Source organism: Chionomys nivalis, chromosome 4 (assembly GCF_950005125.1).
Source record: "Chionomys nivalis chromosome 4, mChiNiv1.1, whole genome shotgun sequence".
Lineage (NCBI taxonomy): Eukaryota > Metazoa > Chordata > Mammalia > Rodentia > Cricetidae > Chionomys > Chionomys nivalis.
In genome coordinates, this window is record NC_080089.1 from 45,002,822 (window position 1) to 45,029,308 (window position 26,487).

A 26,487-nucleotide genomic window follows, 5' to 3' on the forward strand; every position below is an offset into this window, starting at 1 on the left:
TTCTTTTTAGTGTGAGACTAAGCCAGGCATACTCAATCATCCTGCCTCAGACTGTCAAGGACATTGTTAGCACAAAACCGTGCCTTTCTTTGTCTTTATGTCATTTGTGGCCATTCCGAACCCTCTTTTGTAAGTACTTTATGTAGCTTCATTGAAATTAATTGTTGATAAAACCTACCAAAGCTCACAGAACTCAGATGAGTGGATACATGGGAGACCAAGGCAAGAGGACCTTAAGTTTGAGGGCAGCCTGGGATGCATAGCAAGACTTGTCCTGCAGAGGTAAGGTGCAACAGGCTTACTGTCAGTGAAGCAATCAGCACAGACTCCATGGCTCCACGTACAATGGTTTTCTAAGTCAATTCTGGAAGTCAGTAGTTCAAAACATGCCTTTCAAGGCTAACATCTAGGTTTGAGCTCAGCAGGCCTGGGTCCCGGAGGACCTAAAGGGAAAACCCAGATTCTTGCCGTTTTACCTTGTAGAGACAACCTGCCCTGTCTTCATGGCACTCACCCATCATGTTTCTGTTGCCGTGACTTTGGACCTCATAATTTGTCATACTGTAAGGAGTCCTGTCATTACATCAGGTCCTAGTAGATGATCCAAGACCACCTCTGAAGTTTGCAGCTATTAGTTGTTTGGTCATTCGCACACAAAGCTCCTTTTACCCTGTAATACAATGCATTCGCAAGCGTGAAGTTTAGGGACCTAGATATGTTTGGAGGACGTGATTCGGGCCTACAGTGTCATCCCCAGGGGCTTTGGATTATTACAATAGTTTAATACCCCTCTTTATTTTACTTTATAGTTTCATTCTGTATATTTGACCTAAGGTTAAGGTATGTTTGTTTGTTTTGTGTATTTTTTTATGCTTCCTTGGTTTGTGACTCTCAGTTAGATCCACTCTGATTATGTTACGGAAAATACCTGTGTCATTTAGTTTTTCCATTGAGAAACTGAGACTAAAACCTGAGGTCATTGGTAACTGAAACTGGAAATTACTGAAATATTAGGGCAAGGTGATTTTAATTTTTTTTAAAAAAAGTAAAACAAATTTGAGGAGTTGCAGTGAAAGTCTTTTGTTGAGCACTACTGGGGTGTTGGCAGCCAGCCTTACACAATCTCTCTCTCTGTTTTAAAAGATATACTTTGGCACAATTTTAAAGTTCATTTTACGTGTTTACAGTTTTACTATTTGTTTTCAGAGCAAAACAAAGACTGAGTTGGGACTCCAGCTCCCAGTCTGCTACAGTGTCTAATGTTTTTCTTTAAGTGATTGATGTTGCATTCTTTCTTCTGCATGCCCTTATTATGTGGTTTCTCAGTCATTGTGTGAGCTTTTTTTTTTTTTTGCACATATATTAGAATTCTCGTTTGTACCTGCCACATCTTCCTTGAACTTAATAGATGATTGTGAGAAAAGCCTTTAGTAGAAGCCAAGTAGAGCACGGCTAAATGCAGAGCACGGCTAGATGCTTTTGATAGAATGTGATTGGTAAGAAATGAAATCAACTATAATCTTAAGAGATTAGAGCTACAGTCTTTTCAGTGGTCATTTTTGATACCGTATTGGAAGTTCTAGGAGGAAGCCACTGTAGTTGAAAGACTCATACAAGAGAGAAAATGAGTTGTCTGTTTTGGGGTGTGTGTGTAAAGAGTCTTTGTGTAAAGCTCAGACTGGCCTCTCACTCAAGAGCCTCAGATTTCAGTCTCCTAGAGAAAGCTTATATCATAGGTATATGCCACCATGTCTACCTGGAAAAAATGCATTTGGTTCATTTTGTTAAGATGTTTTATTAGTCCTGGGAAGGGGTACACCTAAAATCTTAACCACTAGGAAGGCAAAGGTAGGAGGATTTTGAGTTTGAGGCTAGCCTGGGCAAATTATTAAGACCCTATCTCAGGCTGGAGAGATGGCTCAGCGGTTAAGAGCATTGCCTGCTCTTCCAAAGGTCCTGAGTTCAATTCCCAGCAACCACATGGTGGCTCACAACCATCTGTAATGAGGTCTGGTGCCCTCTTCTGGCCTGTAGGCATACACACAGACAGAACATTGTATACATAATAAATAAATAAAGACCCTATCTCTAAAAATAAAAAAGGGTGGGAATTGTTGAGCTACAGAATGCTGATGTAGCATGAATTAGGTTCTGGGTTCAATCCTTGGTACCAACAAAGAAGGATCCCTAGTCTTTAGCAGCTCATCTTTAAACCATTTATGTTAAGGAACAACTTAATTTGAAACTAATAAAATTCCAAATAAGAAATGTAAGAAATTAACATTTTTTATGCCAATATCTAAGTGGTTTTGGTTTTAAAGCATTCTGGTGGGTCAGCTGTTCAAGGTACTTGATGACCTGAGTTCCATCCCCAGGACCCACATGGTGGAAAGAGAAAGCTGATCCTGGAAAGTTGTTCTCTGATCTCCACACACATTACACATGTGTTGTCCACCCCAATAAAAAAGATAACTATATAAGAAAAAAATTTTGAGTCAGGTCTTGCTCTATGTAGATCAAACTGACCTTGAGCTCACAGAGATCTGTCTGCCTCAGCCTCTTGAGCAGTGCCATGCCTAACTACATATATACATATACACAGACTATATATATATATATATATATATATATTGGTTTTTTGAGACAGATTTCTCTGTGTAACCCTGTCCTGGAACTCACTCTGTAGACCAGGATGGCCTTGAACTCAGAGATCCTCCTGCTTCTTCCTCCCTAGTGCTGGGATTAAAGGTATGCACCACCACCACCCAGTCTAAAACTTTTTTGAGCATATCAGCTGGATATAGTTGTTCATATCTGTAACTGTTACATTTGGATGCATAGACAGAAAGCTTGCAGTGAATTCAAGGCTAGCCTTAACCACGTAGTGAATTCCAGGCCAGCCAAGATTACAAAATGGGATCCTATCTCAAAAAACAAGTAAGATGTGTTCATTGTAGAAAATGAGTAAGTTTTTCTGATTTTCTTTGTATTTTCCATTTTTGAATCAATTATTATGGTAATCCATGTTTTGTAGTTGCCACTATAACTACTAAAGATATTCTTTTTTTTGGTTTTTTCGAGACAGGGTTTCTCTGTGGTTTTAGAGCCTGTCCTGGAACTAGCTCTGTAGACCAGGCTGGTCTTGAACTCACAGAGATCCGCCTGCCTCTGCCTCCTGAGTGCTGGGATTAAAGGCGTGCGTCACCATCGCCTGGCTTAAAGATATTCTGAGTGTCCATGCTAGTCTAGTGCTGGCCCTAGTGAAGATTATGGTCCCTTGGTGTGAAGGTAGACTCATGGATAGCTAGCAGAAGGGTCAAGCATGGCTTCATACTTCCCAGTTTTTTTTTTATTAATTTTTCTACATCTATTTCCAGAGAGAAGAAAAATTCACTATATGTTGTTTTCTTCCTGGTTTTAGAATTTAAAAATTCTTCTTATTGGCCGTAACAAACCAGTCTCCCATAGACTCTCTTCAGTGGTGTTTGTTGTGAGTGGCTCCTAGGTAGGCTGCAGCACCTTCAGGCAGAGTTGCAAAATCTGGAGCTAAGGATATGTTGGGTTAGCTGGGGCCTTGCCCATTGTTTCCAAAGGCTCCTTGTTCGGGTTGCTCAGATCCATACAGAATGTGAAAAGTGACTCCTGCCCACAAGAATCTGAGGTCCACTAGGGCCCCAACATTCAGGCCGCTAACAGATATCAGAATTGTGCTGCACAGAGCCTTCTACGTGTATCACTGAATGCTTTCGTACATGTAAATACAGTGTATTTGACAAACTTTAGTACCCCGCCATCTTCCAGAGGTCTTAACTTCCAAAATTAATTTCTTCTTTTTTTTTTTTTTTCTTTTTGACTAAGAACATTTTACTGGCAACATTGACTGTATCAAACAGACATTCTTGAGAATGGTGGACTCTCTCTTCCTATCCCAACAGAAGCATAACAGGGAGCAGACTCAGAACAGAGGAAGGTACTGTTAGCATGTGATCAGTGCAGCCTGTGGGTTTAATGCCTGCACCAGGTGAGGGGTGCAAGGTGCCCTTGGCTGCATTCCCCAGGGGTCGGTCTGTTATGCAATAGGTATTTACAGGAGGGTTAGACAAAATAGTTAACTACTAAAGGTATCCAAAAAAGGCCTGAGAAAATCTGGTTAAAATGCATAACCTTGTATTGCTACTGATGGGAGTAGTCATTTTTATATCTCTTAAAAATAATAAAAACATTCTGTTAAAAAATATATTTATCCAGAAAGATGTTGATTTGAACTCTAAAAAGCAATATGGAGTCGTCACTTTTCCCTTTTGGATGAAGAACCTCTACTCCAGGTCCGCTCTCTCCTGGCTTCAGGGCCACCCTGCCTTCTCTAATGAAGTTAGCTCATGCAGTTGGCTCTCCCCAGGCTGGAAATCCTTCACTGGAGCAGGCACGGAACGCACGGTAGCTATATTCTCTGCTGTTCCCATGGTTTGGTCAGCTTGCGTGCTTTGAGAACCAGCCATGGATTCCCCAAGCTGCTCCTCCAAGGACAGGATTAGCTGCCTTCGGTTTAGCCTGGAGGATGCTGCTCCCAAAGGAACTGCCGTTATGGATTCCAATCAGGTCCTCAGTGTGTGGAGTGAGGTGGGTTAAACTATTAGTAATTTTTAAGGCTAAGGCAATATCCGTGGTCATTTGTATATCTTAATTTGATGCAAATAGCCATAATCTAAAATAGATCCTGTATATATCCTCCTAGCGGGGGCGGGGGGGCGGGGGGGGTAAAGGGCACAGACAAGGTAGAGATGGGGAGGTGTAATGGCAATGTCTAGGGACCCTATAGGAAGGGAATAAAGAGGTCAGCAGAACCCGTTTCTTTGGTGAACACTCTACAAAGGCTGCTGCTCTCCTGTAGAAAAGCACCCTGACTCTGCAGTGATGTGTGTTATCACTTCTGATGAAGATATATCTACTAACCTGCAGGGCTTGGCGTCACTGTCTAAAGCTGGTAGTAAAAATGTGACCTGCAGGCCAGGACAGCTAATGGAAGGTGGTGATACTCTCCTCCCTCAGCCTGGAGATGGGGCCTTCCAGTGCTGCCCTCCTCCACTCTGGGGAGTCCCTGGTCCTGCACCTTTGCATAAAGGAAGGGGCAGCTGCTGCCTGCAGGAAGTGTAGGCCTCTGCTGCAGGGTCGCAGCTGACGAAGCACCCCCATGCAGCCCAGAGCCTGTACTCTGTGCAGCCCCTGGACAGAAATGTCTACTTCTCAGTGAGTGACAGCCGCAAGACTTGCTGGAGCTCGGCCTCTTCCTCCTGGAGCCTTAGCTCCTGTTCCGCCAGCTCTTTGGCAGACAGCTCCATGGCCAGCTGCAGGTCACTATCAAAACGGCTCGACTCACTGAGGGCACCTGGGCACGAGCCTTCCATGGTGGTTAGAAGGCTCTCCTGGATGGCCCTTTCATACTGGGCTTCATAGCTGTGGGTGGGGCTGATCCCTCCATTTGAAGCTGGTCCTGAAAGTTCCTGGCTCCTGCTGGACTCCAACAGGCCCTGCTGGATGGCAAACTGCATTATCTCATAGTCCTCATCTTGGAGATGCACATTCCTGCCGTTGTCTTGAACATGATAGGATTCAGGGATTTCAAACACAGACTGATCAACCTCGAAGTTTGTGACCTCGGAAGCTGTGTCGGCCTGGATCCCCTCCACATTCTGACTCTCTTCAGCCGTGCTACAGCCATTAACATTTCCAAATGTAATCCGTGCGTTCAAAACGTGAAACAAGGGGATTTCTATTTTGACAGGGAATCCAGGAGGAAAGTCCAATTTGATAAAATCTCTCAGTCTTGCAAAATGAGCGCTAGTTCGAGCCATGAGGTCAATGATAGGAATGACCTGCTCCACAAGGGAGAGAGGGAACTCTTCACACATCCCCAGTGTAGCTTTAAACTTCTGTGTTCTAATCGTCAGCTCTTTTGGCCTTCCAATGTCCCTGTCCTTCAGATCAAAGTCTTCATCAAAGTACTCGTCGGGTGTGATGGCCGTGGGGTTATTTACGGTGGCACACTCCGTGGTGAGGTCCCCTTGAGCACCAAACTGATGTTCCACAGTTCCCAGCAGAGACTCCAGTGGATTCCGGTCCTCTTTATATCTCTTCTTTTCCTCCTCCGTCAGGTGTTCTGTCCGTATTTTGGTTATCACACTCACATTGTTTACTGTGTAAACCTTTGCTTTGTAACCATTAACAACTTCTGCTTTATCTGTCCTCCAGCCCCAGAATCCGGATTTAGTTCTTTCAAAGGCGATATTCTTAGTGTCGAGGCTGGTGTTGATGACTGGGCTTGTGAGCCGCCGTTCAACCTCCCTGCTTTTTGGCTTCATGAGGTCCAGGGTGAGGCGCTCCATTTCTTGGGAAAGATCAAAGTGTTCAGTGGTGACCACTCTGTCATCGTGGTTGACTTCCATCAGCTCTGCCCAGTTGTCTCCTCCCTTAAATATGAAACTTCTTCTCCCTCTTATCCAGCTCATGTTTTCAAACCCCAGCAGAGTGATGTCCACGTGCAGCTTCGCACCGCTCTTCCAGATGCGACAGACATCATTGGGGCATATTCTAGAAACCAAGGGCACCCAGCTGGTGAACTCCCATTTCATCTGCACATAGAAATCCGGGGCCTCAAGAATTTTGTGTAGCAGCTCAGGTACACCTTCGAGGGCCATGGATGTGTTGTGGTAGTCTCGGAGCTGCAGGACTGTGTACACCATCTCGGGGTCACCCGTGCTCACTGCTTCATGTAAAACTGTCCACCCTTGGCCATTTTCTTTGGTCACATCTGCTTTATGTCGCAGCAAGACTCGAGCAGATTCCAAATGTCCCAAAGAAACCGCAAGATGCAATAACGTCCGACCCCGTGGGTCCAGGGCCTCTGCATTCTGGCCCCGCAGCTCCTTCTCCAGCTGCCGGTAGTCGTTGTTCCAGACCAAAAGGTGCAGCGGGAAGCGGCTGCTGGCGTCGCGGGCTGAGGACATGGCGAGGAGGCGCGGCCCGGGCCTGACCGCCTGCCTGCCACCAGCCTCGACCCCACAGGGTCTCGGGGACCCGCCCGACTGGCCGGAGAGCGAGGGGAGGAGAGCGAGCGGGCGAGTGCGGGGCGCGGCGGGCTGGCGGCGCGGGCCTCCGAGGCCGGAGCGGGCGGCGCTGGAGGCCCGGGGTCGCGGGCCGGGCTGGGGACCGGCTCGGGGACCCGCTCGGCCGCGCCCACCCCGCGCCCCGCGCGCTCGCGCCCGCGCTGACAGCTCGCGAACCGACTCCAAAATTAATTTCTTAGGCCCCGCATTCATGCAGACTTCTGAGTGGATTCTTAGCCTTGAACCTTCTGTTTTTCATGTTTTAGATGACAGACAGACAGACAGACAGAAGGGAGCATACCTTGCCTTTCAGCACTCAGCCCACATCCTTGGCTGATAGTGTTTAATTGCTTCAGCTTCAGGTAAAGTTCCCAATGAGAGAGACGTCCCATTAGGCACCTGTGACATGTTGCCCCATTAATGATACGTTGTAATCACCATACACTTTGACAGGCTGAAGTTTATAAAGCTCCTGCACACTGGGAATTACAGGATCTTTACGCGCATTCTGTTTGCTGACCCATGCCGCCTCATTAGCACACACCTACTGTGGAGAAGAACCTCAATAATCAGACCCCTGGCTCGGGGTGCCCACCTTCCCCATGGCCAGATACCTGCCTTCAGACTTTGCCTTCTCATTCCTGCCAGGGGTGATAGGTCAGGAGGGCTCAGGCCAAGATGGGTGGATCCTCGAACATGGCTAAGCTATTAAGGCCCTTCAAGAGGGCCTGGAATTGGGCCACAGGTTGCGCCAACCTTGGAGGTATTAGGGTTCTCCTCATGTTCCCCGTTATATGAGTTCTGTGGAGGAATAACAGTACTGTAGACCCCAAGTTGGACTGGGCCTAATACCACAAGTTGGCTTAAAGACTGCAGTCCAAGGGCCATGCAGGAGCCAGAATGGGGAGCAACTCAAAGGGGGCCTCCTCTGGGTCCTGCCCTGTCCACCTCAGTACTGTGAAGTTGGAAGAGGTGGAATCAAGTCCCGAGAGCCCCAGGGCGTGAAAGCTCTGCAGAAGGAACTAGAACAGTTTGCCGAGCCCCCCGGAGCAGAAGAGGATCACCTTGGCGTACACCCAGGCTGACATGGGGCTCACCCTGGACGTTCTCTTTGGAAAGGTGTTCAATTAGGTAACCATCTCCTGCTTTGAGGTCCTATAGCTCAGCTTCAAGAACCTGTGTAAGCTGCGGCCCCTGCTGGAGAAGTGGTTGGAGAAAGCTGAGAACCTTCAGGCGAGGTGCAAAAAAGAGATCCTGGTACAGCCCCACAAGAAAAAGCAGAGAAGCATGGAGAATTGCATGAGGGAACCTGGGGAACATGTTTCTGCAGTACCCGAATCCCATCCTGCAGCACATGAGCATCATCGCCAAGCATCTCGGGCTGCAGAAGGGCATGGTCCCACTGTGGTTCTGTAACCAGCACCATAAGGGCAGGTGATCTAACATTGACTGTTCCAACGAGAGGAGTAGGAGGCTGCAGGGTCTCCTTCCCCAGGAGCCCTGCATCCTTTCCTCTGCCACCAGAGACCCATTTTGGTGTCCTAGGCTACAGGAGCCCTTGCTTCTTAGGTCCCTTTTACGTTTCTGTCATTGCTTTGGTTTCTCCCACAGCATCAGACTGAGGCACCAACCCTGCACAGAGATGGGGTGAACAGAGGGAAGGGGAAGGAGGTTGACCAAGAGAACGTGAAGGCTGTGCTACCATGGCCTTGAGATGAGTTCTTCATTTACTGAGGAGGGATTGAGAGCAAGGGGGTGAGGGACACAGGAAGTATATGGAGGTGTGATGGAAAGTGAGGTTCAATGATGCCGTTCATCATGAGCCCATCATTCATCTTCTTGTTTTTAACATAAAGAAGCCTAGGACACAGTAAAGAAAAGAAAAATAAGACCCCCAGTACCATTATTGATTCAGATTTCAATACCCTACTCAAGATGTAGCATTTGAGGTAAGACTTGAAGGATGGTAGAATCAACAGGGTAGAGGAGAACCTTCCAGACGCTTAGTTAGCGAATATGGATGAAGTACCCGTTGTGTAGGCACTGAGATCCTGGGGATGCAGCAGCAGATGAAACTGTCCCTTTCACTGTCATCCTGATGAGGAAGGGCACACAGCTTTTAGTAAGGGCTGTGAAAGATGCAGTCCCAGTAATGTGACTGAATGATTTGTGGGAGAGAGACTGCTTTTGTCAGGACAGGCAAGGCCTTCCAAGCTGAAGGAAGACAATGCAAAAGGTAAAAGAGAAGAGAAATGTAATGGAAAAGGCCAGCATGGCTAGAGGTGAACAGGGCCAACATGGAGGGAGTTACAGTGACAGAAGTGGCAAGGGCCAGGTGCACATGGCCAGAGATGGGGTTTTATTTTGGTTCCCCTGGGAAGCGAGGTATAGGTGTGGTAGAATGTGCATGGTGCATTTGCAAACAAGCCATGGGATGGATCACGTGATCCTTGATCCTGGCACTCCTACAGTGAGATGGAGGGTAGAAACAGGATGATCACTGGGAAGCTAGCAGGTCAGCTAGCCTTCTAGGAGTTCACAGCAGAATCAAGAGAGAATCTGCCTCAGAACCAAAGCAGAAAGAAAGAACCAACTCCCAACAGTTCTGACCTCCACACATGTGTCGTGGCACAGGTGGATGCACTGGGAATGTGCAGTACATTTGTTAAAAGATATGGGAACCATGTATAAGAAATAGATTTTCTTCCACTGGAGTTTGAAAGTGCTTGACTATTAAGACTTAATAAGATAACTTCAGGATGGATAGAAAGAGAGGGTTGGGGAGCAAAGACAGGAAGGTAATAGGCCATTTAAAAATGCTGCAGAGTGTAGGAAGGTAATAGGGCCATTTAAAAATGCTGCGGAGTGGCAGGGTCCTGCATGAGGGTGGTGGCAGCAGACACAGGAAAGTAGGAAGGATGACGAACACGGGGAAGCAAGGAGAATTTCTAGGGCGGCAGCAGTTGACTGGCTGAGCCATCAAGAAAGAACTTCCCATCAAATGTTTGTTTTGGATAGAAATTATGTTTAGCCATCAACAGTAAACATAAATTTCTTTGCAACATTCTTGTTTAATGGTTGATACATTGCTACTTTAAAGTAATTTAAGTCTTGTTTCTAAAGATTAAGTAGTGAGATTTCTATGTTTTTAAAAAATATATATCTAAGAAAAACATTAAACAGAGCTGGCTTACTCCCTAAAGAAAAGCGCTTTCAAATTTCAGACGTAATGAGAATGTTTTGAAAATTGTGGGAACTTATTTTCTTTATCCTAAGGAAGTTGGAAACTTTTCCCTTTAAATGTGGACTCCAAGAGTGGGCTCCACAAGACAGTTTCCACTCCCGTGTTACTGTTTTAGTTGGCAGTCAGGAGACGCAAGGACCTCCAGGGTAGCTACAGAAAAGCCAGCCCTTTGCAAGGATTCCAGAGTGCATAGGTTTAAGGGACAAGTGGAAAGTTGGGGCCTCAGGGCAGTGAGAGTGGCATCTTTTTAAAAAGTAGGAAATCAGAACAGTTTTTGAGTCCCTTGACCTTCTGCAGTCCATCAGAAAATCTGAGACACCTTCGAGAAAGACGAGGTGGGAGAGACTGTGCTGGGATCCCAGGGAAATCTCATGCAGTCTTCATCAGTCAATCCATTCTTGACTCCCTGACCCAGAACTCTTTATTGGACTAGCCCTCACACCTTCAAGGCTGATGGGCTGTAAGTGGGGAACCAAAGAAGACAATTGTGGACTCTTAAATTCAGGTCATAATTGAACCTAACTTTTGCCGTGTCCCTGGGATGGCATGTGACACTCGTGTAGAGAGTGCTGATAACCCTAATTCGTGTTAAGTGGTTGGAAAGTTGGGGACCAGAGAGATGACTCACGGACTAAGAACGCTTGCCATGCATCCATGAGGACTAGAGTAGGAGTCCCAGCACCATGGGACAGACCCCGCTAACTCGGGTAACTCCAACTCTGAGGAGTCACTCTTGGCTCCCCACAAGTATGCAGATGCATGAATATTCCTACATATATGCACACAATAGAGGTAAACTAATTTTAAAGAATAATACAAATAATAGTAGAAAAATCTGAAAAAGTATATCTTCTGGTACCCAGAGAGATGGTCTAGAGGTTAAGGGTGTGAACTGCTCTTGCAGATGGCCCAAGTTTGGTTGCCAGCACTTAATCTGGGTGGTTTACTGCTATCTACAGCTCTAGCCCCAGGGAATCTGCAACCCTCTTCTGGCCTCTGAGGGCACTACACTCACCATGCACATGTCCCCACAGAAGTACATACATGTACATAAGTAAGTTTTAAATTAAAATCATCTCTCCCAAATCTTGCTCCTAAGATTAAAACCCTATAAATCAAATATCAATATTCTTTTATTCAAAAGTTAATATATGTGTGTGTGTATTTTGTATGAAAAGATTCTAAAGTTAAAATGGAAACATTTTTGTCAGTTGTAGTTTTGTGTTATAAGTGAGCAGTCAAGAATGACCGCACTTATAAGGGTTCACAGAAGCTACTTATAAGGGTTCACAGTGCAGAAACTGCCTTGCCAGATCTTTCCTTGTGGTCTCCACACAGCAGAAGGAAAGAGCTCAGCCTGCTGGGGTGTGTAAGGAGTGATAGAATAGCTTGAAAAGACCTCTTTTACACAATCTTATTCCCATGCTTCAGGCTGTGTTCTACTCCATGCTGTGTCTGTATTGGCTTTAATATTAAAATTATCAACAGTTTAATGTAGGAGAAAGTTCACGTTCCAACAAGATGCATTCTGGTTAGCTTGTAGGTTTTGTGCTCCTGAGGATATGTAGACATACACGTTGGAGAAGCAGGGGATAATTCCTTCCCCAGCTGCAGATTCATCTTACAAACCTCTGGTTCATGCACTTTACACCTGATCCTTTCTTGAGCCTTTGGGGTTTCCGTGCTGGTATCTATTAATAAATGACTCTTATTTGGGAGATAGTTGGAAAATGAGGGAAAGAGGGGTCCAGAGTAGAAAAAGAGAAGGATGCAGAAGGCCGCAAAAACATGGAAACTTTTGCTTTGAGACCTTGGACAAAAACAAGAAGCTGTGGATGGAAGTCTGGGCATGATCTTTGCCTCCTCTGCACCGGCTGAGGGGCCTGAGCTGAGGGTAGGGTAGGATACTCATGTGCTTGTGTGTGTGTGTCCCTATCCCTGAAGAACAGCTCCAGCTTTCAGATTGCTTTGTCTCTGGGACCACAGTGGACACTGTAAGTCAGTAAGGATGTGAGCACTTCCCAGCCAACATAATTTGCTCCCCATCAGATGCAAACCCATGTGAATAGGTCAAATAAAAACTGTTGCTTCATAGTCTAGATAATACGAAGAAAATTTCAGGCTTACTAATGTTGCAGAAGCTGAAAGTTTTGAAATTTTCAAGCAATCAAAGGATAACTGAAAGAAAATCGGAGACACAGCTGTAACTTCTAATTCAGGCTGCTTTGCAAAAGCATTGATAATTTGTTCAGTGTGTTGCTGATTTTATTAGAGGATATAAATACTACAGGATCTTTCCTAGGTCTATCCAAGACCATGCTTTGCTAATTCTTTCACAGAATCACACTCCACAGCTACAATTGATATTGGGAAAGGGTTAACATGCCCTTCATTCTACGTCAAAGATATCTGTAGTGTATTGCATGAAAATTGCAAGACACTTAAAATTAAAGGGATGGTGGATGTTTTGGGATGTGTGTACTTGCACTGACATTCATGCTTGCATGCACACACATATACAAATAATAAAATAATTTAAGAATAAGAAGATGTTAGCGAGCATGGTGGCATACACCTTTAATCGCAGCTTGGGATGCAGAGGCAGGAGGGCAGCTAGAGCTATGTAGAGAGAACTGACTCAGAGTAACAGCAGAAACAACAATAACAAAAAATTACTGAATGTAAAAGTAAAAAGGTATATAAGATTGCTTTCTCAGAAAGTCCCTATTAGACCAGAATCTGGTTCTCATTATTGTGAGTTTAGAAATATACTTTTTTTCAGTTCTCTTAAAGATCATAAGAGAGCAAATATAATATTTCTATCTGTTTACTCAATGTGGAACAGAAAAGACCAGTTTGTTAATGGTAGGCCTGGGTATTTTGTTTTTGCTTTAAAAGTGCCCTGAGCTATGTGGTCTTTGGCTCTTTGCTCAGGCTGCACACAGCCCACCATTAATTTGACACCTCTAACAGCGTACAGAGCCTTTCTGAGCCAGTGATTTCCCAGTCTTCAGGTCTCAGTGCTCCTAGAGATTCATATCTCAGAAAGTGATAGTAAAGGGTGGGGGCTATAGCTCAGTGGTAGAGCGTCTGTCTAGCATGTGCATGGCGCTGGGTTTGACATTTGGTACACAAAGACCCTATAGGAGAGGAAAAGGAGAGAAAGGAAGTGGGGGATCAGGCACACGCTTCTAATCCAGCTTGGGAGATGGAAACTGGCGAGGACATCATTTGCTACATAACCAAGACCAGCCTGGGATAAATGAGAATCTGTCTCCACCCCACACCCGTCTCAGACCTCCCCCCAAATGATAGCGATTTCTCTCGCCTTTTCTATTTTTTAGGAGTTAATAAATGGAGTAGTTCTTTAGGTCCCACCCTCCTTGAATGCAGTTATTGGAGTACCTCTGAGTGTAATTTAACTGTGTCTGCTGTTGGGCAGGGGGCTATGATCAGGCTTATCACTCAGCCAATCCATTGCTCAGTTTAGGCAGTTGATTGCCATAATAATTTTCATCAGGAGTTAGATATTTCTTGTATTTTGTTAAATTTATATGTTCTGGACCCTTGGACTATATAAGGAATGAGTAACACTAATGTTGAAATTCAAATTATTGAGACTGAAAGATTAATTATGCAATGCTTCAAGTTATACTTTGTAAAATTTATGAATCACCTTTTTTATCACAGTTATTATATAACACATCAAAACATGCTTCTAAGGTTCAGAAGCCAATTTTTTTTAAGATTTATTTATTTTGTATGCAGCATTCAGTCTACATGTATGCTGCAGGCCAGAAGAGGGCACCAGATCACATTACAGATGGTTGTGAGCCACGATGTGGTTGCTGGGACTTGAACTTTGGACCTCTGAAAGAGCAGCCAGTGCTCTTAACCACTGAGCCATCTCTCCAGCTCTCAGAAGCCAAATTTTTAAAAACTTAGTATAGACAGACGAACATACATACATGATACAGATGTGCTACATTCAAATTTTATATATTCATATCCATGTATCTATAAATGTACATACTGTGGTACTACATCCATGGTGTATAGTAAATGATTACAATAATGGCCCTACGCTGGATAATCCATTTTATCATTTGAAAAAACAAAACATGGAAATAATTCAAATAAACTTATTTGGTGGTTTAGGTTCAAATACATCCACTCTACATCCCAGGTCATTAAAAGATTTACATATTTTAATTAATTAACTTCAGTGCATATGTAACTTCTAAAATAAGCAGTAGATGTCAAATAGAAATGAATATTTTCCCTAAGTGTGTTAGTGTGGGCGCTGTTAATGGTGACTTTACTCTGTCTTGAACTTGATGAAGAAGGACTTTTCAGACACTTATTTTGCTTTTTTGAGACAGAGGCTAGCCTCAAACTCAAGATCCTATTACCTCAGTCTCTGGAACTAAACATGTCTCCCACCATACCAAGATCCTTTAAATCAACTATTTTGTTTCTTGAGGAAGAGGTAGAAGAATTGAGACAGATTTCTATGTACTAAAGGCAGGCCTAAACTATGTCTCCCACCATACCAAGATCCTTTAAATCAACTATTTTGTTTCTTGAGGAAGAGGTAGAAGAATTGAGACAGATTTCTATGTACTAAAGGCAGGCCTAAACTATTTTATCATAAACAATAGAATTTTTTAAAAATTTCTTTCTTGGGAGGTTTTAAGACAATACTTTGTGGGGTTTTGGGGTTTTTTTTTTTTTTTACACTTTTTCTTATTGATTTTATTGAGCTCTACATTTTTCTCTGCTCCCCTCCCTACCTCTCTCTTCCCCTTCAACCCCCTCCCATGGTCCCCATGCTCCCAATTTACTCAGGAGATCTTGTCTTTTTCTATTTCCCATGTAGAACACGTTGTTTTAAAAGGAGTTTGTACCTGGGTGTGGTAGCCCACTGGTGAAATTGGAGCACTTGGCCTGCAGAGGCAGCAAGATTGACTGAAGGTCAAGGCCAGCCTGGTGTAAGTTGTGGTGTTGTGGCGTGAGACTGGAGCTCCCAGGACCCGGGGAGGACTGACTCCCACACGTTGTCCTCTGGCTCGCACATGCATAACAAGACATGCATTGTCCACACTCCCATCCAACGAACTAGATAGATGTTTTTAAGTGTTGGAAAAAGAAAAGAACAAAAAGGAATGTGAGTCAAAAGAGTTAAAGAATACTGGTTTCTTATACAATTCAATGTAAAGGAATTTCCCTTATAGTCTAATCCAATGAGAATCTTATTTTTCTTGGTCACATTAGAAATTCTCTTGTTTTTGTTTTTTTTTTCTTTCTTTTTTGGGAGAAGGGATGGGTCTTGTTTGTTTGTTGGGTTTTTTGAGACAGGGTTTTTCTGTATAGTCCTGGATGTCCTGGAACTAACTCTGTAGAGCAGGCTGGCCTTGAGCTCAGAGATCTGCCTGTCTCTGCCTCCTTAGTGCTGGGATCAAAGGTGCCTGCTACCACTGCCTGCCTGGCTCTCCTCCCCATCCCTTCCTCCCTGTCTCCCCTCTTCCCTCTTTGTTTTGAAACAGGTCTCACTCTGTAGTCCAGACTGGTCTGGCCTCAAACCCGTAGCAATCCTAGCTCTGCCTCCCATGTGGTAGGATTGTAATCATGCGCCAGTAGGATTCTCTGAACTGTTGACAAAACCGCTAAGGAAGTTACATTTGTCTCTCTCATACCGATTGCCCTCTGAAGGTTGCTCAGATGATGGGCATAATTGTTGTTATTTGTCTCACCCACAGTCTGATTTAGAGACGTTAAGGACCATGTCTGTCCTATCCATATTGTTCTGAGAACACATTAGTGGAGCATCAGACATTGGAAGTACTTTCCTATTACCACATATATCTCTCAGGGTTACAACTTTGATGACTCTAGGAATGTGAATTATGTTTATCTTTTAGCTTTGGCCTAAGAAAAGCATTTTTTTTTTTTTTTTTTTGTTTTTCGAGACAGGGTTTCTCTGTAGCTTTGGTGCCCGTCCCGGAACTAGCTCTTGTAGACCAGGCTGGCCTCGAACTCCCAGAGATCCGCCTGCCTCTGCCTCCCGAGTGCTGGGATTAAAGGCGTGCTCCACCACCGCCCGGCAAAAGCATTTTTTTTTAAACCACAGGCCATACCTTAGAGCTAGAGAAATGCCCTCCCACCTTCCTTTTTCCAAATGTAGGCTCTTTCTTATCAAGCTATGTCCTAATTTTTAATTTAATTTATTGTCATGTGTGTTCATGATGTGTGTGTATGGGTGTGCACGCCAGTGCAAACTTGCAGAGGTCAGAGGACAGCTTTGTTGAGTGGGTTCTCTCCTACCTTTCCATGGTTCTCAGGGATCGAACTCAAATAATCAGACTTGGATGCTCACCCACTGAGATCTGTCTTGCCAGCCCCATATATCTTATTTTTGTGTGTGTTTGCTTAGCTGGCTGGGGTTTTGTTGTTGTTCTGAGACAGGATCTCACTAAATAGCCATGGCTGGCCTCCAACTCACAGAGTCACTTCCCTCTGCTTCCTGGGTGCTGAAACTAAAGGCATATGCTATCATTTTGAAATGATTTTTCATTTGAAAAATACTATATTTAAATACTATGTTTCCACCTGGTATCATTAATTTGTCTTTAAACTTTAAAGAGGTCTTTATACATTGTGCCCTGTGAAAGGTGCAGTAAAACTTTGAGTTGTACGCTAACCTGCAAGTCTGAGGAGCTCGCTGAGCCATGGACCTTTATGGCTCTAACTTGTTACGATTTAGCACTGTGACCATGACACTACGCCTTACTGTTTCTAGCAGTTCCGGTGGGTGTTCTCTTCTCTTGTCTCCAGTGTCTAATTACAGCCCCTTAATCTACTCAACACTGAGTTTAACATGGAGACTGACATTGGCAAGGCTTTTCAGTTTTGCTTTGTTATGAGGTGAGCTGGGTAGTGTTATCTGTGATAGAGTAGAGGAAATTGGCTTATTCCTCCCAAAATAATGAATTTGGTGGTTCCACCTGCTAGCGTGACTTGGGAAACCCCAGTAAGTTCTTCACTGTAAATGTCAATGTAATATCGGTCCAAATCCCCTAGGATAATGACTGAGTTTTAAATTTTCCCCTGAAGGGATTCTCCCTGAATGTGTTTTCCGGGTTGCTAGTCTTCCAGTTGCCATTACTTCTTTATTAGCTTCTATTCAGGAAGTTCAGCCAGGGGTTGGAGCAATTGCTAAGGACTTCCCAAAAGTTGTCTTCATGGTGAATTCATACTATGATTCCTGGGAGATATCAAACTCTCCCTTCATCAGCTGTGATCCTGAGAGCCACACAGCCTACTGCTGTTTTATTCCAAAAAAAAAAAAAAAAGCAAACAATAATAACAACAATAAAAATAATTACAAAGCCTTGAGTTACATGGCTTATAGAATTAGTTCCCTTTCTGTGATGTGTTCCATTTTAACATCCTGTGATACACCCTAATTCTTATTTATATATTTCTTGTACTCGTTTTGTTCTTCTTCGTTGTTGTTGTTGTTTTGTTTTGTTTTAGTTTTGAGTCATTTCCAGCAAGCACAGCCCCTTTCCCTGTAAGTTCATTGAGAAATCAAACAAGGGCCAGAATTAATTCTGCTTTGTGGTATTTGTCCCTAGTTGCAATTGTGGTCCTCAGAAGCTTTCAGATTTGGCAGAATGAAGGATCTTGTCACAGTACTTCCTAGTGAGGCTGGTCACTTAGAGACGTGTGTATATTCCCAGTTTGCTCTGTCTTCTGCTCCGTCTCCCAGCTGTTTACTTATATATTGTAGCAAGAAGGGAGGCCTAGGCCTCCTGACAATTACACCACACCGTACTGCTTTGCACACGCTGAGAACATTGGAGCTGGTGGAAGGTTATGCCTCATCTGTTTACATCTGCTTTGGATTGTTCCTTGGTCAACCAGAAAAGAAGTCAAGGTTATTGCTCTGAAGTGGTGGACCAAACAAGAAAATTTGCTCTTGGAATTGTCCTGATTTTTAAATTAGTGCCACCAGCTCTCTGCTCTTTTCTTTACCACATTTCATATACCCAGCTGATGATGCACTTATTTTTAGGATACAGTATCGCTACTTTATGTAGCTGCAGGCTCCTCATCTTGCCTAGAACAAAGAGTTTTCAAGGCTCTAAATCAATAGCAACCCCTGGTATTTAAACCATCATAGATGATGAGCATAGGGTTCAAATTAGTCTTCTGCTTTGCATTATGAGAAAAGGACTACATTACCATTTCAGCCTGCAGACAAATGCTAACCAACTGGGTGTTGGGGACTGGAAAAGAGACTTAGCAAATTATGTTGAGTTACTCACGGGTGGAGAAATAAATGGCCATAGGCCACATAAGAAGACTGCTCCACCCATATTGCTTCTGCTGTGTGGGGTGAGTATCTAACTTAAGCAATTTCCTTTGTGTGTGCCCACATGCATGTGTGCATGTTCATGTGTGGGCACGTGTAAGTCAGAAGATATCATTGATCATTGTTTAAGTGCTGTCCCACTGGCCACCTTTGGACACAGGGTCTCTTGCTGGTACCTAGGCCTCCCTGATTAAGCAGGGCTGCCTGACCAGCAGCTTCTGAATCCACCTGTCTCCCTGTCCCCAGCACTGGAGTTAGAAATCTTTGTCACCATGCTCAGCGATGAGGACTCTAACTCAGGTCTTAATGTTTTTTTTTTTCCTTTGGTTTCTTTAGTAATTTTTATGTCATTTATCACCTTGGGTTGACTCTTCAGGCCACACATCTTTTCCCATTGCTGGTAGGTAAGCAATAAAGACTGTCATCTCTCTTCTTTTATTATTTTTATTGAGCTATACATTTCCCCCATCCCCTTCCTTCCTCCCCTCTCTCCTCCTACTCTTCCCCTGCCCCCAAGAATGTCATCTTTTTTAGTTGACACTAGCTAGTATCAGTTCTCTGCAAAGGACTGCTGGGTGTTTCCGTTTATTGTTCAAAATGATGTTTTTAAGTTGGGCATAGGGCACACACATCTCAGCCTTTGGGAGACTAAGGCAGGCGGATTGAAAATTGGCCAACCTGGTCTTAACATTCCACCCAAAAGGCGTTATTTAACATCCCACCAAAAGGTTTTGTGTGTATGTATGTATGCATACATGCATGTATATCTATATGTGTGTGTGAACATAATTAACTATAAATTGATGTACACATACCTTTGGGAATTTAAGTCAAAGATTTTTGAACATTGTAGATGTGATCTTCCCTGTAAAATGCCCTTCATTCAGAAATTATTTCTTCCTATGGCATGGTTTTGATATATAATCCACATATGTACAAATACTGCTTCTCCCTTTATGTTATATCAAGTATCTTCTCCAGGATGCTCCATCAAATTACTGTTTAATAATGCATGGAAATCAATGTACAGTCCAGCAAATGTAGCATGATTTACTTGGTCTACCCTGAATTATTGTATGAATATGGTCTCCTTCATGGCTTTCGACTTCATCATAAGAACACTCTAAAGCTGCAAGTGTGTTTACTTGACCTGAGTCTTTTCTCTGCTTTAATCTGTGTGTGGCTTGTTGTGTGACTTCCCGGTAGTTGCCATCTTCTATGTTCTCACACTTCACCAGTGTCTGGCCTGTGGTGTTCTCCATCCTGGCCATGACAACACAACCAGTCTAAGGCCACTCACCGTCCAGGGGACCCCGCCACAAGAGCGACGCGTCCTGGCACTCCGGGTTTTCAGGTGGGGACAAAGGGACCTATCCCAGTACACAGAGCCTGTGCTTTTGCAGAGGTGGAACAGGCTGTGCTTTCTACTGACTCTACCTCTGGGATTTGTACAACTTAAAGAGTATAGTCGGAAAAAAAACTGTCTCTCCAGGCAGTGGTGGTACATGCCTTTAATCTGAGCACTTGGGAGGCAGAGGAAGGCAAATCTCTTAGTTTGAGGACAGCCTGGGCTACAGAGCAAGTTAGGATAACCAGGGCTACACAAAAAAACCTTGTCTTGAAAAACGAACCCTCCCACCCCAAAACCACCACCAACAACAAAAAGTTAGCAAAGATTAGCTGAAAGTTTTGCCAAAATTTCATCCACTTTTAGTTGTCTAATTATTATTCTATCCAGATTTTTCTTTTTTCTTCTGGGTATCTGTTTGACTTGATACCTTAAGCTAGACAAACTGAAAGAAAGAGGGAATATGCAAAAATAAATAAACAAGTAAATAAAAATAGTGTTCTTTGTTAGCATTTATTTTGAGACAGGGTTTGCTTTGTAGCCCAGTGGACCTCGGGTTTTTGGTTGCAGGGATTGTATATGTATACCAACATGCCCTGCTAGTTTGCTTGTTTTTAAGTTATATATGAGTAGAATAGTGGAGTCCTATGTGTGTTATTTCATGTTTATATTGCTTCATTTGTTCAATTTTTATATAGTGTTCTATGATACGACTGTGTCACAAGTTGTTTTCTGTTGATGGTGACTCGGATGGCTTTGGTTCAGAGCTCTAGCAGCCGTAGTAGCCGTCCCTAAGTATTCTGGTGTGCTCTCAGACCTCAGTGTGCTTTGCTAAACATACAAGAACACAGACTCAGGAGTGGAAGCGTGGGCTCGTGGTGTGCCTGTTTCCCTTTCTACAGGAGCATGCCAAATGCAGATGGCCTCTTGTTTCTAGTGCTGAGTGCTACTGTAATTGTTATTCTTTGTTGGCCTGGCAAGTGGGTAATGGCTGTCCTTGCAGGCATTGTTGTTGGGTGGTTTTTTTTTTTTGGTTTTTCGAGACAGGATTTCTCTGTAGCTTTGGTGCCTGTCCCAGAACTAGCTCTTGTAGACCAGGCTGGCCTCGAACTCCCAGAGATCCACCTGCCTCCCGAGTGCTGGGATTAAAGGCGTGCGCCACCACCGCCCGGCTTGTTGGGTGTTTTTGAAACAGGGTCTCTCACTGTGTAGCCCTGGCTGTCCTGGAACTTGCTTTGTAGACCAAGCTGATCTTGAACTCACAGAGATTCACCTGCCTCTGCCTCCCGAGTGCTAGGTTAAAAGTGTGTTCCACTGTGTCCAGCTCCTGTGGTTTTTAATTAGCATGTATTAATCATATGGCTTTTTTGGTTTTTGTTTGTTTGGAGTTTTTTTTAGTTCTTTGAGAAAGGATCTCACTATGTAGACCAGGCTGGCCTTAAACTTGTAGAGATCTTCCTCTGTCTCCCGAGTGCTGGGATTAAAGATATGCACCACCATGAAGAGTTTGTGTTAATTGTATGAAGGAAAGAGTTTTATTATGATTTTTTTTCTATTAGTTTGAACTTTTGTACCCATTGCCCTTTTTTTTCCATGTTTGTTGATTTTTCAAGTCTTTTGCCCATCTCGTTGGTGAGATGTCTATGTCGCTTGAGTCCTAGGAGATTTGAAATCTCTTTTGTGCTTGTATGTATACAAGTTTTTTTGTTGTATAATATGGATATCGTCCTCACCCTGGGGTTCCTCATTAACATGACTTTGAGTGAAAGGATTTTAATATCATTTTTAAGAGTATTTACCTCATTTTATATGTGAGTGTTTGGGTGTAAATATGTGTACAGGTACGTTCAGTGCCCATAAAAGCCAGAAGAGGGCATTGTATCCTCTGGAGCTGGAGTTTGGATAGGTATGAGAGGTCATGTCACTGAAAACTTAACCCAGCACTTGGAAGAATAGTGCTCTTAATTGTTGACCCATTTCTCTAGCCCCTTTATAAAGTTTTTCTGTAATCAGTTTTACCACCCCCCACCCCCCATGAGCAAGAAGTGTGATTCTGTTCCTTAGGAATTCCTCCTACTAGGTGTGATAATGCGTGTTCCTGGGGAAGGGGAGACAGGAAGATTACAAGTTGAAGGCCAGCCTGAGCCACAGAGCAAGCAAGTTCTTGTTTAAAAACCACAGAACACTGTCGTGTCAGTAGTTATCTGGAAATGCAAATTAAGCCACAATAAGACACTTCTTTATGCCCAGAGGGCAGAATAATTGTAAAAGTAATGATAACAAACATTAGCAAAACAGGGGAATTGGAATTCTGTGCATTGGTGATTGGAATGTAAAATGAATAACAGTTTAGACATTTATTTTCAAAAGGCTAATTAACAATAGACTTCACATATCACCTAACAATGGAAATTCTTGGTGTGTGTATCTTTAAGAGAAATGAAAGCACTTTAATAACAAACCTCATAGGAGCACCAGCAGCATAGTTCATGTAGGTGGAAAGTGGGAGCAGCCTAACCTTCTGTTCTGGAAGACTGGAATAAGACCAAATAAACAAAATGTAGTATATCTTTGTCCTTGCTCAACAATGTCAACAAAAAAAACTAATGAGATACTGATAGATGATAAATATAGGTAGACTTTAAAAATATTACAGTAGTGAGAGAAGCCAGTCATAAAAGGTCATAAATTCTGTGATTCTGCCTACATAAAATGTCCAGAACTGCCACGTCCACAGTGGTAGAAAGTAGTGAGTAAAGGCCTGCTGCTGGGGCGAAGGGGAGTGGCTACTGGTTGGTGCAGGGCTTCTTTCTGTGGTAAAATACTCTAAAATTGGCTTTGGTTACCCAATACACCTTAATTAGATGAAATTATGAAATATGTTCTTTATGTTCCTTGTTAAGGCTGTTGGGGGGTAAGAACAGTTTGAGAATGAGGCCGTGGTGAGAATGTATCAAGAACCAAAGGTTATAGTTCCTTATAACCAAAGTCCCTTTATCTTGTCTTAAAGAACTTCTCAAGGCAGAGCAGGGACAGAAGGGAAGCAGAGGCCCACAGAGCCCAGCATTTACAGCTGAGAACCTCTCACCTGGTGCTGATGTGCACTCGGGGGTGGGGAGGATTCTTACTCAAGCCTCATACAAGACCGGGGCAGTCCCTGACTGCTTACACTTACTCAGCAGGCTAGCTGAGTGCTCTGCCCCTGACTGTGTCCCCTCTGCCCCATTTGGTTTCCAGCCACTTCCCCCACTTTGCCTCCCCAGGTCAACTATCTTTAATTTTTTTAAGTTTTGTGTAAATGATATGTAGTATATATTTGGTTTCTGCATGCATATGTGTGTACCTGCAGTTGGAGGTTACAGGACATCAGATGTCCTATGCTATCCCTCTGCATTTTATTCTCTAAAAACCGGGTTTCTCGCTGAATTTGCAGCTGGCAGCCAGCCCTAGCTCCTCCTCCTAAGCATGTGCATGTTGGCTGCACTCAGCCTTTTAGTGAGAGCTTCAGATTGAAACTCAGGTTTGTATAGGAAGCACTCTTAACATGCTGAGTTATCTTGCAAGCCCCCTACTTCCTTTCTGAGCCATCCCTGTGATCATGCCCCTTGTGCTTTTGGTTTATCTCTAGGAATTATCACATTGCTGTGTAAGACACTGGAAGTCTTCCATATATTCATGTTGAATGAATGAGTAAAGAGATGCAGGAATTTACTTAGAGTCTTGTAGTGGAAGTGTTAGGAGTATAAAACATTAGTAAATAATGAGGAGCAGTAGAAACAAGAGCCATTCCAAAGCTGGAATTCATGAAGCACCTATTGAATAGAAATGACTTTGTAGGTTCAGGGAGGCAGAGCAAACATGATCTCTGAGGCTTTTTGCTGTTGTTAAATCTACTGTTTGGGTATTTCCGACCCAAGCCAGTGAGAATCCATTCTTGTTTTACTCTTTGCTTTATTTTTTTGTTATGAGAGTTTTCTCTTCTGTGTTGGTTGATATTTCAGTTGTCTGTACTATAAACAGTAAAAGCTGCTCACCCACTTTTCCCTACCCCTGCTTTGTACCGCACATCCCAGTGTCTCCTTACTGCTTTGCTAAACTGCCAGCAGTACTCAAAAATAGCCTTCTGTTTGAAGTGTGTATGAAAGTGCCCACAAAGGTAAGCAGCTAAGAGAAACTAGAGCAGATACTTTCTCCAGCTCATTTTTTCAACTCTTCAAGTATTTATTAGAGGGAGCTGAGTTTTTAAAAGGAGTTTCAGTGTTCCCGTGTGTTAATAATTTGAGGTTTCTCTTGCACGGATAATTTAAATCTTTGAAAACAACTTGTATTAAAGTTAAATGCACATTGAACTAGTCAGACTTCTGGCTTACCAGCATGCATGGCAGTGACGAAGAGGACTGAGGTGAAGCGCTACTGGCAGAGAAGGTAGTATACCATACTCTAAAAGAAACCTTGGTTTATAGTAACACATATGTCAGGAAGGAGTGTGGACCTGGGCCTGCTAGCTTTGGTACTTAAACTGCAGTTAAGTCCTCTTTTACGACATGTTCAAAGATGCCGCATCGCAAGTCTCATTTGTGACGATGGCGAGCGTTATGCTGCTGAGCACAATCCTCTTTTTCTTTTTGCTCACCTCACTGAGCAACCCAGGCTGGCCTCAAACTTGAGGTCCTCCTGCCTTAGCCTTAAATTATCTGGGGTTACAGGCTTGTGCCAGCAGTCTGGTTTTGTTAAGATTTTTAGCATCTTATCCTTACTAGCTTATAAAGAAAGAGTCTGGACAATGTTTACTGTTTGCAGACTATGATGTATAAAGTTGTGTTTCAGAAGTTGAATATTAGAAAGATTTGTGCTATTTCCTTCTAGTCCTAGCACTCAGAAGGCCAAGACAGGAGGACAATGAATTGGAGGCCAGCCTGGGCTACATAATAGTGAAACTTTTTCTCCAAAAAGTGGATCAGTTGGGAGGACTTTAAATGTCGTTTCATTCATAAGAAGTATTTGCTGTTTGTTTTGGGATATAATCTGACTATTGAGTCCCGGATGACCTGGAACTCACAATGTAGACCAGGCTGACCTCAAATTCACACATTTCTATCTGCCTCTGGCTCCAGAGGAATTAAAGGCATGAGCCACCATGCCAGGTCATAAGCAGTATTCTTACACACTCACTATACTTAAAGATATAGTAAGTACTAGGAAGGAGTCAGGAAAAAAATAACTTTTTAAAATGGTTTTTAAAAATATGAATACTTATATTTATGTTGTTTCTCTCCCACCTCTCACCTCTTTAACCCCTTTCAGGAGCCTCCACTCCTCCAATTTATCACCTCTTTAATTGTTAATGGTGTGAGTGTACGTGCATCGTGTGTATAGTTCTGACTACTTGATATTGTGATCTGTGGTGTAGTCTATGGGGCCTCATCCCTGTGGAAGGGAAGCCTGACTCTTCCTCTCTTGGCAGCTTTTTATTGCCTTTAGCTCTGTAGCTCTTCATCTAGAGGCAGGGCCTGTGAGAGTCCCTCTATTCGAGCTAGAATGTCAACTGGTGTTGTCATCGTACAAGCCTTGTTCAAGCAACTCTAATAAATAGTTCTTAAGGAACTTGAGAGAAACAGAATAGATTGCTCCAAGGGATGTAGAGTGTTTTAAAAGCTGAATTACACATACACACACACCCCCTAAAACAAGAGGTAAAGACAAAGTCATGGAAGTATAGAGGTAGAATGTTTTAAAAGCTGAATCTCTCTCTCATATATATATATATATATATATATATATAAACAAGAGTAAAGAGAAAGTCATGGGAGTACAGGAAAGTTAGGGAATGTAAGAGATTTCGCAAAGAGGCATTTATTTCTAATGATGTTTTGTTTTTCCAGCTGTAATGAGTTGAATCAGGCCCTGGGCCCCAAGCCCCTTGTGATGAGTCAGTTATCTTCAGTGCCTTGGGTGAGGTAGACAGGAGGTAGAGGTTCTGGTACGTAGCCTATTGAATCATCAGTGTGAGAAGGCACCAGCAACCATGTCAGGAGAGGGCTGTCAGTGATTTACTGAATTTACTTCTGTGAGCCTTTCTCGGGTTTCTGCTGTGCATTAAAAACACTGTGTGGATTCTATGGTGATATGCAAGATATTCATCAGTATGGTTATAGGATAGGTTCATTTCAGGTTCCCTATCCTCAGGTGCCCCAAGGAACTAACTGGGGACATTGCCCTGGGCACCTGGTAGCCATTCCCAGTTCAAGCCTCTTGCCAACCCTTAGGTGGCTCCCTTAACTAAGATATGAGTTTCCCTGCTCCCCTATCCAACCTTCCTTTATCCCCATTCACCCCGATTCCCCCAGTTCCCCTCATCCTCTCCTTCACACTTTTCTCTCCCCATCTCCCCTCACCCCCATCCCACCCCACCCCC

At 43.5% G+C, this 26,487-nt stretch overlaps 2 protein-coding genes and 1 pseudogene across 3 annotated transcripts in view; 2 read left to right on the top strand and 1 right to left on the bottom strand.

The window, feature by feature from the left end:
- Sik3 (SIK family kinase 3) overlaps positions 1 to 26,487 on the top strand; it is a 229,811-nt gene that overhangs the window by 150,473 nt on the left and 52,851 nt on the right. The gene's annotated exons all lie outside the window — the stretch shown is intronic.
- On the bottom strand, positions 4,452 to 7,270 carry LOC130873304 (ankyrin repeat domain-containing protein 13A-like). The gene has a single exon (XM_057768065.1). It carries the CDS (start codon positions 7,002 to 7,004, stop codon positions 5,238 to 5,240), a length of 1,767 nt encoding a protein of 588 aa, XP_057624048.1. The 5' UTR covers positions 7,005 to 7,270; the 3' UTR covers positions 4,452 to 5,237.
- LOC130872598 (POU domain, class 5, transcription factor 1-like) lies at positions 7,706 to 8,725 on the top strand (annotated as a pseudogene).

Bases quoted from the DNA above. Each gene is read 5' to 3' on its own strand.
- LOC130873304 (XM_057768065.1), bottom strand. From the start codon at position 7,004: ATGTCCTCAGCCCGCGACGCCAGCAGCCGCTTCCCGCTGCACCTTTTG.